Raw genomic sequence first — 12,086 nt, 5'->3', positions numbered from 1 at the left:
AAATACAATGCACATAAGGTAAACACAATTGGCAAAAACTTTATCATTATTTACACATAAAAAAAATGTTTCTTGGCCTTTTACCTCATTCGATAACAGAAAGAAGTTATCATACTGTAAGGGGGGGGGGGGGTGTTGGTGTTTTACATGAGATGAAGACACAAAACCAAGGGTTCCAGCGGTCATTGGCACATACATAGAAGTGGCTTGATACATTCTGTTCAAGTGGGTAATGGAATTTGATATTGTTTCATATAGCCATGGAAAAAAACTAAAGTATGTTATGATTTCTAAACAATGCCTGTTCAAGTACTATTGTAATTTACATATTACATGAGAAAGCACTGCATGTAGCTGTAATAATAGTGACCGGTAAATTGGAACACACTTATTACAGTGCAACTATTACATGGTAATATCACATGATAAAAGTAATATTACTTCAGACCAATATGGTGTGTGTTGAAAAAGGAAGGAACCCCATTAAAAAAAAAAAAGCTTTATGAGTTATGGCACACCGACTGCATTTAAAATGAGGAACCATAGATAACTTGAATAGGGCTCTAATGCCCAATGGGGACTAACACCAATATACAGTCAACAGAACATTCAGGTTTCTTCAATCATGTCCGTAAGATACATTAAGTGACTTGAGCAGGGCACAGAAACAGAGTCCACTGATTATTAGGAAGTCATTTGATCTGGCTTTCAGCACTACGAACTCTTCATCATCTTCCTCTTCTTCTTCAGTAGGCGTTGCCTCCAGTCGTCAGGCAGGGTCTCAAAGTTAGCGTTCTTCTCTGCCTTCCCTCTGCGAAATGAAACATGTCTCATTTAAGTTACTCACGGCCACGTCTGAAGCACTGTTCACACCTGGTATTAACATGCGTCTTGGGTGGTCCGTGGACAGCTCTAAGGACATGTGCATGCACTCAAGACGCACTGCGATCTGATCACTTAGACTACATTCGGAGGGGGTCTGGAATGCATAAGGCACATCCTTTTAGCAGTGTGTATGGGAATGTGTCTGGACACACTGGGACTGCCTACTCCTCTACGGAAGTAGAAGTATGTACCCAAAGTTGGCTTTGTCCAAAATGTATTCATTTCGAAAAGCCCAGAGATATATTGAGTGCGTAAAAGCTGATTTTAATGACCAATAACGCATCAAGTAGGCCTAATGTCCGTCCGTCCGTCAACGACTCGCCCCCCCCCCCTTCTTCCCTCTAGGTAGCTGGTTTTACATCTTTAGACGTAAGATGAGCTAGCTAGACCTACAAATTTAAAATCCTAAACTAACATTAGCTAACCGTAGCTTAAATGGTCACTGGAGATGCATGTGGAGACGTGTTATAATACCAGGTGTGAACTGCCGTTCTTAGCGCACTTGTGATCGGATCACCTAAGACGGATGTCAATGCCAGGTGTGAACAGCCTATAAGTGCACATTTTAAGGCAACATTGTAAATCTTTAAAGTTTCCATGGTAATACAGACAACTATACGATATTGGAAAAAAAATGCGTACGTGACGAGTTGCTGCTGCTTCCACTCCTCAATGCGTCGGCTGTTCATCTGGTCACGGTCTTCATCACTCGAACTGCTCTTCTCCTCTTCATCAAGCTCTTTCTGGATATTCTGCCACTTCTTCACTAGGGATGGCATTTTAGTCTTGCTTTTCTTTGTCTGCAAATACATTCATGTGAAGCATCACATTAATACAGAAATAGAATCAGTCTCTTTCGAGTGGCATTAAGCTCTAATGCTGTATTTGAGTCACAGTTCAGCTTCATTTGGTCTTTCCCCATAGACACAGAGCAGAGCAGTCATGGAATATTACAGACATCCTGACGGAAAATGGCATTACTCCACCTCCCCATGTCAAACTAATCCCATCCAAACAGGGCCTTAGACACAAAAGGTGGAGTGCTAGCAAGAAGGCTAAAACCTATGGGAGTGGCAAGAACGTATCCTAAGGCATCTGGAGTGAAGTTTGCTCAGCTCTGTACACACTGAACACTGTTACACAGCCCTTAATCTCTTCCATGGATGCTAGCATCTGTCCCTAGCACATCTGTTAAGATATCAAGGAGTGAAGTTTATTCGCTGCACAGCTTTGTACCTGCTGGCCACCGTTTTATTATATCAGACGGTACCCAAAGTACTTTGTTGGATAGAAGTTTAAATTTCTCACACTAGACGCAAAACAAATTCTCACACGTACACTCACACACACACACACACACACACCTTTTCCTTCTTAGGCTTCTTGGTCTTGTCCAGTGCCGATGCCTTGGCTGATTCCAGCTCCAGAGTCGCGGGCAGCTGGGAGGCTGGAGGGGCAGGGGGAGCAGCAGCAGCAGCAGCCTCGGGGACCACAGGTGCAGCAGACACCCCCCAATAGGCACCGCCAGTCAACACAGGATCTGCACAATGGAAAAACACAATGACAGTCACACAATGACAGTCATTTACAATGGTCAGAGATGCTGTAGTCTTTGTGCCTGAACTAGGAAATGCTAAAATGTTAACCACATGTGAACAATAACAACAACATGTGAACTGGTTTCTGTTCTCTAGGATCTATTGTCAATTACCTAAATAATAAAACAATCAAGAGTAAGTTTAGGTTGAAGATTCAATATGACTTTGTAATGACAATAACGGTAATTTATCTTTATAATTGGAGTAAACATGTATTCATGGACCAAAGACTTTTGTGAGGAGCTTCACCTGCGGTGGCAGATGACTGGGTGTAAAGGACAGCATTGCTCCCAATGGTGACTGCTTTGTTGGTCTGGCCACCACCAGGGGCTTTGCGTTTCAGACCTTTGGCCGTGATTCCAAGAGAGGCTGCCGCTTCAGCAGCCTGAAAGACACACACACACACACACACACACACACACACACACACACACACACGAACACATTTATTACAGTGCTTGCCAAACAAATAATTCCGAGGCTTCTTCCAGGAATAACAACTAAGGAACCATAGACTTCCATCACTCCATTGTGACATCAGGTAACTGAGGAGACGGTCACCTGTGCTTCACTGCCAATATGAAGGTTCCCTGTGTCACGGTTAGGGCTGAACGATTAATTGCATTTGCGATTTAATCGCGATATGATAGAACGCGATTTTCTAACCGCAACGTTCGCGATTAAAAACGTGGTCTTAAAAAAAAAAAAATAACTTTTTTCTTTTCTTCTTAAGATGGTACATTTTGCACACAGTGTCTAAAAAGTGCATGCCTTGTGTTTATTCTTACAATGACTTTGTTTAAATTACTTAAATGCACAGTGGCAAAGCCACCGATTTGTTGTTCTTGATTCTGTAATGAGCAGTTAAATAAAAATGTAAAATGTGGGAAATAATATTTTACACTAAATGTATCTAATATTGTGTTGGTCATATTTAAATCATTCATCACGATTTGTTGGGAAAAAAAATTGGATAAAATAAAAAAATCGCATATTAAATCGCAATCGCAATATTTGGGGGGAAAATCGCAATTAGATTATTTTCCCAAATCGTTCAGCCCTAGTCACGGTCCCTCTCAAAGGAACTGTAGAACTAGTAGTAGTGGTCTTTTTTCACTCTTCACCCAGGCTGTATGCATATCACTCTTTCACTCTATGTACTGAAAATGGAGTGTCAATTCATAACTCAGTGTCCAATAGTTTTATTTCTAGGGAGCACACATACTAATGAAAATGTGCATCTGTGCTATCCAAATGTCTGCTAGAAGAATACATTGTGTAAATGCCTTTTTCCAAGCCAGAGCTTTAAAACTCATCCGTACACAAGACCAGGCTGATGACAATTTGCATTCCAATGTTTTCCATGGCGACTGACTGGACAGACCGCAGACATATTCAACAACTGTGACGGTAGTTTTACAGATTTACCTGCCACATGTGCTTCTGTGGTTTTATATAACCTGTACTATGCAGTACACTAAGCATTCTTTTTAAAAGCTTATGAAGAGGCTACATCTACAATCAAATGCTCTTGTACCCACTGGCACCACTGAAGTATGTCAGCTCAGGAGACTAGCTATGCAAGAGACTTCCTTTTGACCAGTCATATGGGTTATTTAGTTGTAAAACGTACAAGAATTCAAGGTGGCCACATTTGAACTTCTTCATTATCAACCACAATAATGAATCTGCCACGTGAACGTGCCTCATGAACTGCCCAAGGGCATTAGAGCACAAACCTTGCTGTCTTCCGTTCCGGGGGCTGGTGGCTCTCCCTCTTCATCCTCCATCTCCACCTCCTCAATCTCTCCATCATCACTGAGCGGAGGAGGGGGGGGAGGGGGTGGGGAGTCTGGGGGTGGGGGGGGAGGCGGCGGGGCCTCTGAAGGGGGAGGGGGTTCACCTGGAGGCAGGGGTGGTTGTGGGGGTGGGGGGGGCTGCGAGGTTGGAGCCATTGGCCAGTAGGGGGTGGGTGCTGGGGCACTCGAGGAGGTGCCTGTTCAGAAGGGAACATTCATTAGGATACTTTCCATAGCCTTTATCATTCAAAATGACAGATTCAACTGGCGTGTTCCTCTACAGTACATAACTGCAACATAAGATCAGAGGAGTACGGCCTCTTACTGGTCAGTACCTGTCAGTGTACTGGTGGGGTTGCTCAGTGCTGCCTCATCTTGCCGGTTGCTGGCATTGCCTGCTTCGTTCCCCTCTTCCTCATCATCATCTCATCATCATCTTCGTCATCCTCATCCTCCACCACGGGGAAGTCCCACTGTGAGGCACTGCTCCGGTCGTTCACATAGAAGTAGCGTCTATGTTCTCTAGAGTTGGAGAGACAGAGACACAGGCGCATCTCAAGAGCTGTGCTCCCAACCAACAGCTTGCACCAGAGCTGGAGAAGTAGGGGGGGGGGGGGGTCTGTACTACCCCACTGAACAGTGGTTGAAGTGTAGGACATGTGGAGAGGCATAGGAGCCAGGAGGACTGGGGGGAAGGGTGTTGGGGATACCAATTGGCAACCCACCTTCAATTTTATTTTTTTTCCCCTTTTCTTTCTTAATTAGACAAATGAAAAAAAAAAAAAAAATCAATTCCCTGCAGGGCCTGAAAAGTTGATTGACATAATATGTTCAAAGTTTATTGACATCACACAGTCATTTTGAATTGATACTCACAAAGACAAGCACACAGTCCCCTGAGATGCTAAGAGAAAGCATCTTCAACACGCGCAGGGGGGGGGGGCAACAGGAGATTTGTTTTCATTACCAAACCATCATGTAAAAGCAGTATGAAACAATGTAAGAAGAAGTTGTCTGACCTGTTGGATCCCACGTCAAGGCACAGTCTTCGGTTGTGACACGCCCCTCTTCCAGGAAGCCACTCAAGTGTCACCCAAGCTCCTGCATGTGTGGGGAGGTGGGGGGGAGGGGGGGGCAGTAGTCCTGCAAAGTGCAAAGCTCTCGCACGCGCAACCACCTCTCCTATGAGCTACCACAAAAATCTGTCCTCTGACACACGAAAGGAGGTCTAGGGGTTCCTCTCTGTTCTGCTTGGCCAAGAGGGTTGGCCATTTTGGACGCTCCCTTATGACAGCTAGAGCGCACACCACCACCTGAAGTGTCTCTTTTAAAAATCCACCGTTCGTTGACACTCCCCCTTTAGGTACGTGAGCACATCACGGCCAGGGTCTACTTTCTGCCCGCTATGAAGGGCACATCATGTCACAGGTCATAGTCGGACGGGAGGGGCGCAAGGTTTCGGGGAAGGGGTGAAAGATGTGAAAGGTAAGGAACGCGTACCTGTCCCAGTGGCAGGACCAGCCTTTAGGGGTGGCGTTAAGTTCATAATGTTTTATATGCTCGGCAGCTTCCTGAAGCCTGCGCCGGAGGTAGGATCCATTCAGCGCACCCTCTCGCCAGTCTGCTATCCGCGTCTGTGGAGTGGACAAGGAGGAGGGAGGGGAGGGGATGAGAGGACAATCAGAAGAGTCAAAAGGGGGAAGAAGGAAGTGGACCTATAAAAATGGCAAAGGAAATAGCTGAAAGACTCATTTCTACCAGCTCACCTCTGTCTGGAGCAAAAGCAGCTGAAAGTTAGATATGGCCTTTTTGTTGATCCCCAAAAACTCCATTTTGCTGGTTAAAGTGTTGGCAAGCTCTCCAATCTGGAACTGAGAAGAAGACTTGAATGAACAACATGCTTATCTGTATCCGCCCCTGTTAGTCTTCCCCTTCCATTAGCCAGTCAGATATGGTCATCTCTTTGGACCTCGGCCTAGACGGCCCGCATTCCAGAGCGTCTTTACGATGAGACTGCTGTTTTAGGGGTACTATTTAAAAGGTGCACTACGGAGGATTTAGGGTGGTCTATTAGCAGAAATGGCATACAGTATTCACTATAGTGTATAATCACCTGTATCATTTGTATTTTTGTTCTGTTAGAAATGAGCCCTTATCTCCATAGGGAGTGGGTCCTTATCCATGGAGTACACAGGCCCAGTATGAACAGACCAAAACACTGGGTCTAGAGAGGGCCTTTTGCGCTTTTATTTGATCTGCTGCGACTCGATTGTGTGTGTGTGTGTATTCACACAGCTGACGATTCTTCTGCGGTGCTACTGCCAGCCCTATCTTTGGCCAAAGGTGAGCAGCAGACTCACTCTCCAACACTACAGTGCTATAAACAAATGAACCAATAACACAAAGCTACCTTGAGGTCTGCAGGCGGTTCCTCCTCTTTTGGCTGCAATCTGGAGATAACCTTCTCCTTGTCATCTTCGTCTGGCTTGTCCAAAGACTTGGAATGTGCTGGACAGAAAAAAAAAGGACAGGCATTAATATGCAAAGGATTATTCATTGTAAGCATAGATAGAGGCACAAACACTTCAAACTCACTCAAGAAACATGAGAGAGAGAGAAGTTCCTTTTTTGAAAATAAGCCAAATATAAATGAGGGTGTTACTCCAGCATCTAATTAGGTAGACACTAAGATATCAAGATATCACTGAATCAAGCCTTACTGTCGCTTTGCTCTTGTGTATCCACGGCAGTCTTGTCAGAGCTGCGGCTGGTAGAGTCTGGGCTCGGCGCACGCACTAGAGTCTTCCATTTGGTCTTCTTGGGGGCCACGCTGTGGGGGCCATCTTGACTGGCTTCAGAGCGGGGGCTGGAGCCTTCAGCACTGCCATCACCTTCCTCAAGAGCACGAAGCTCAGCCTACAGGTTCACAAAAGAAGTTATTTACAACAAATCATTTACCAGACACTTTGATCCAAAGCAACGTACAATATTATACATGCTGTGTTTCCCCCAAACACCTTGCTATACAGAAACATACAATCATGTTCTTGCCTTTTTTCAGTTTATCATAGGAATTGAATATTTTAAACACCAAATATGTTACTGACCTTCTTCCTCTCCAGCGCCAGCTCCAATTCTATGGTGTCTTCCTCTGCCTCAGAGTTGTCTGGCGACTGACTCCTGCTTGGCTGGTTGCTACAGGAGACGCTATCCCCGTCTCTCTGGGCTGGGGACCCTGAAGGGTGGGTTCCATCATCATCTTCCCCATCTGTAGTGTCCATCTTCGTCTCCACAGCAATCACGCTCTTCCTCCACTTCTCTTCCGCCTCTTTCACCTCATCTGGGATAAGTGATGCAAGGAGGGAAGCGGCGACCCCTCTCCTATCCTCTTCCTCACTAGTCATGGCCACCACACTCTCCATCACTTCCTAAAAGGAGATCAAGCAGAAAGGCACAAAGCTAAACATACAAAAACATACATGTTTGGAATTGTCATTTAATTGTGCTATTTGCAACTAAAATAGACCAACTACTGCATCCTCATAACTATTTTGACAAACACACATAATACCAAACTGACATCCACTGACCAATACTGATTAATCAAATCAAAACTTACTTTCTTTTTGGGCTCCCTCTTTGTGCTTGGGGCGCTGACAGAAGCAGAAGCAGAAGCAGAGGCATGCTGCTCAGAGTACACTTCTGCATTGTGTGACGCACCTGTACCGTTGACCGTCGAGCTGTAGAGCCACAAAGGGAATGAATCTTAATACATACTATGCAGACACCATGCCCTATGCAAAGGACTATCCAGGTCCGCCTCATGAATTGTAATGAAGGCGCAGTCCATGATTCTAAACCAAACCTTTAACTTCTCTCCACCGTGTGGACTCACCTGTCTCTGTACTGCTGAAGGTTCTGGACCTGGTGGGCCAGGTCCTGGGGTAGTTCCCATGCCACCTCGTTAGTCTGGGTGTTCCAGTAGTAGTAACAACCAGTATTCTCATCCCATACCTCCTGCCAATCACCCATCTCAACACCCACTGTGAAAAGCAACATTTTTTACATTGTGTCATTAACTGATTAACAGAATTGATTGCTTAATTGAACCAATCACACCAGTACAAATTGCTGACTGCTGTGTAACTTGTGGGTAGTTACCTTGCTAATGTGGTAATGTTAGATAGTTGGCTCAGACGTCTTGTCTGATCACCTCAGACGTATTTAGTGGTTTACGAACTTTAAAAAAATCTAAGCAACAAAAAACTCAATTAAAAAAAAAAAGTCACACTGTACAAACACGGCCATCTATGGCGTGTGGTTCACCATCGTTTATATAAGTCTAGCTCTCTTTGGATATTTGCATAAACATGATTTGATTGGCTGGCGCCTGCGTTCCCGCTTGAAAAGTTGAATTTCTCAACTTTCTACCATAAAGCAAAGGAAAGCACCGGAACCACAAGTTCGGTACCACATGACGTTACCCCATTCAAGGTGAACCCCCCCACCCCACCGTACAGCCTCCAGGAGAACTCACCACCAGCCAGTGAATACTGAGTGTTGTACGAGGCGGCTTGCGCTTGTCCATTTTGCTCCGGTGTCTGCTGGTCTGTTTTGGGTTCAGGGCGTGGAGGAGTAGGGACTGGAGCAGGGCTGTCAGCAGGCGGCCCATCTGGTGGAGCTGGCGCGGTGGTTATGGCATCAATCTCCTGTGGACAACAGAACACGAACATTTACATTTACATTTATCCACAGCAACTTCCTGTGGACAACAGAACATTGACATTTATCCAAAGCAACTTCCTGTGGACAACAAAACATTGACATTTATCCAAAGCAACTTCCTGTGGACAACAAAACATTGACATTTATCCAAAGCAACTTCCTGTGGACAACAAAACATTGACATTTATCCAAAGCAACTTCCTGTGGACAACAAAACATTGACATTTATCCAAAGCAACTTCCTGTGGACAACAAAACATTGACATTTATCCAAAGCAACTTCCTGTGGACAACAAAACATTGACATTTATCCAAAGCAACTTCCTGTGGACAACAAAACATTGACATTTATCCAAAGCAACTTCCTGTGGACAACAAAACATTGACATTTATCCAAAGCAACTTCCTGGACCAACCAGAGGCCATGGGGGGCACAAAACAGCAGCGCTGGTCGGCACAGAGGTATGAGAAGACTTCTCAGGTCTGCCTGATAGTGACGTCAACGGCAACTAGCTGCCGGTTATCACAGCGGGGCATACTTGCTAGTCATTTATGCGCTAATGGCACAGAACGTTAAGCTTGTTTACCTAAGGACAAACTGTTTGGTTGTGGCTTGGCCCTTAATTAGGGTAGCCCGGCTCTGGAGGGGGTTGGACATGCAAATGCATCACTGGGCAGCAGTGCAGAACTATTAGAGGGCGGAGCCCATACGAAGTATAGCATCTACTTAATAACAACATAGAAAGATATGCGACCTATTTCAATGTTTGAGAGGGTTGTACTCAATTGCGCTGCATACTGTACAAGCTTAGTAAGACTGTGAATGCACATAGCATAACCATACTCACAGCCATAAAATTCGCCAAGGTGCTGTCAATGTCTCCTGACTGGTTAAGTTTGGCCTTTGGTGCAGATGACTGGTTATCCACTCCATCCTCTTCATCACTGTCCTCATACACCCCCAGGAGCGATAAACCCTCTACAGAGAATATAAGTCATTTCAGACATACACATATATGTGGTTTGCATTCCCCTAACTGAATTTTGTACTCCTATAAAATAGATATAATTTTCATCGTGTCATGTTCATTGACTAAGTAATCCGCCTTTTTTAGAGAATGTTAACAAATAAAGTACGGTTCTCACATGACAATTGTGCCCTAGCAAACATCAACCAGAAACGTAACGTTAGCATAAGAATTATAACCATAATAACGGAAAATTGAATGGGGAACTCTATAAGGACCAGTACTCACGTGTGGTCATCATCGCCGCTGTTTTCATCTCTTTCATAGATTCTCTTAAGACTCCCTGCCCATCACCTTCTTGTTCGTCTGGAAGACATTTTGTTGACTTGTAAACATGCACATCGACAATACATCAAGCAACATTAATTGACGTCAGTTATTTATCACGTTCATCTTTCATTCACTACATAGCTCCTTGATATAGACAAGGTTAACTGATGACACTCTTCGTTCAACAAAGAACGCTCGCTATCGTTACTCATAGCATCGGTGGTGATACCATACGCTAGTTAATAGTTACATGGTTAACGTTAACGGTCATGTTGCTAGTGTATATAGACGTATATAACTACTTAGCTTCGTGGGTCATGCACGGCTCTAAGACGAAATAAGGTTGGCTATACAGCTGACGGCTTGTTTCGTCCTTATAACTTTAGTCAACAGACTATTGATAGCTAACTATTAGCTATGATACTACGTAATGAATTTTAAGCAAGATGGGTGCCGAGATGGCTTCTAGAATCTATTTACTAGAATATATACAATTTCTCAAAGACAAGCACTTGATTTCAACCATGTATGCTTGCTTACTGAACAAGTTATTGCCTCATGTTACAATATACCACACTAAATAACCAACGTTATCCTTACCATTTTAGAAGATAGGATAAAAAGCTACGTTAGCTAGCTAGTTGGTTGGTTAGCCAGCCGCGTTGACTTTCCACCTCTAGACGGCAGAGTAGACTTAAAATTCATGTGTATAATATCAATAATGTTCACAATTTGGGGCCACATAGATGTACAGCTTACATAGCTAACCATGAATAGGTTGACGTGAGGCATGCATCGTCGCGTTAACTCGCCATCAAAGCTTTCTTTTCGGTATTTCTCGAGCGTGTGCTAGTTCACGTTAGCTAACTTCAAGCTTCACCAGTGCTATACAAAGCAGCTGTTGTTAAATGCTTGATTACCTGTCTAATGACGGGTATATTTCATGAACGGTTCACAACTTGTAATTGGTGACCTGCAACCAAACGCTAGCTAGCTAGTTTTGGGACATTATCTTAAAGCGGATAACTCGAGTACTTATCTTCCAATAACAAGGCCTAGTATTAGAATAGCTAGCATATGTCACTTGCTGGCTAGCTGCTTAACAATAGCATAGGGCGGAATTTCTTAGGCCTGGCCCTGTAACGTTATCTGGAACCAAATACCACGTATCAGCTAACTAAGAATAATTTACAACAAAATAGTAATCTTTACTGAAGTCACTTGACAGTAGCTACCTTCTGATCCTGATCCCAACACGTCCTCTTGTCCACCCGACGTGCCCGTGCGATGCCCTGGTGGAGAGAGCTGTATAATTGTTCTTCGCCCAGTTCCTGTGCGATTTTTCTTCCCCATAGCTGAGCGCAACTCTGAAGAAACCAGATAGACTCGATGGTTTGGCGTGTACCTGGTTGAAATTGAGAAAATCTGTGATGTCCAGCATTGACCACTAGATGGAGTTTTTTATTAAGAGGCCAGATATGATAAGAGCTTATCGTATCGAAATTTAAACGCAACATGGAACAATCTCGAGAATGTTACTGTTCATATAAGGAAATCTGTCAGTGCATTAAACTATAAATGTATTCCCCATGACTAGTCCTGCAAACAGAAATTTGTAAAGAAATAAGCAGTTCAATTATTGTTTTAGTTCAGTTTATGAAACCTAAGACAAAACCTCGATATATGCGTTATATTTTCGTTCAGTTTAGATGAACTGCCTTAACACCCATTTTTGACACACACACACACACACACACACACACACACACACACACACACAC

The 12,086-nt window shown here is 44.0% G+C and overlaps 1 protein-coding gene across 1 annotated transcript; it reads right to left on the bottom strand.

The window, feature by feature from the left end:
- Positions 1-19: 19 nt before the first annotated feature.
- fnbp4 (formin binding protein 4) lies at positions 20-11,734 on the bottom strand. The gene is made up of 17 exons (XM_042707405.1): positions 11,541-11,734; positions 10,264-10,341; positions 9,856-9,986; positions 8,820-8,991; positions 8,178-8,325; positions 7,902-8,022; positions 7,390-7,710; positions 7,003-7,198; positions 6,693-6,790; positions 6,049-6,153; positions 5,783-5,916; positions 4,644-4,804; positions 4,223-4,479; positions 2,733-2,868; positions 2,250-2,425; positions 1,528-1,685; positions 20-811 (listed from the first exon to the last, which is right to left on the bottom strand). The coding sequence occupies exons 1-17, from the start codon at positions 11,656-11,658 to the stop codon at positions 715-717; spliced, it is 2,607 nt and encodes an 868-aa protein (XP_042563339.1). The 5' UTR covers positions 11,659-11,734; the 3' UTR covers positions 20-714.
- Between the last annotated feature and the right edge of the window lie 352 nt (positions 11,735-12,086).

This window comes from Clupea harengus, chromosome 3 (genome assembly GCF_900700415.2).
Source record: "Clupea harengus chromosome 3, Ch_v2.0.2, whole genome shotgun sequence".
Classification (NCBI taxonomy): domain Eukaryota; kingdom Metazoa; phylum Chordata; class Actinopteri; order Clupeiformes; family Clupeidae; genus Clupea; species Clupea harengus.
This window is presented reverse-complemented; position numbering and strand designations above follow the sequence as displayed.

Excerpts from the sequence above, each read along its gene's own strand:
- fnbp4 (XM_042707405.1), bottom strand. The coding sequence starts at position 11,658 with ATGGGGAAGAAAAATCGCACAGGAACTGGGCGAAGAACAATTATACAG. Across the intron at positions 9,987-10,263 it reads AGCGGCGATGATGACCACAC|AGGGTTTATCGCTCCTGGGG; the intron begins GTGAGTACTGGT and ends TATTCTCTGTAG. Across the intron at positions 7,711-7,901 it reads AGAGGGAGCCCAAAAAGAAA|GAAGTGATGGAGAGTGTGGT; the intron begins GTAAGTTTTGAT and ends ATCTCCTTTTAG.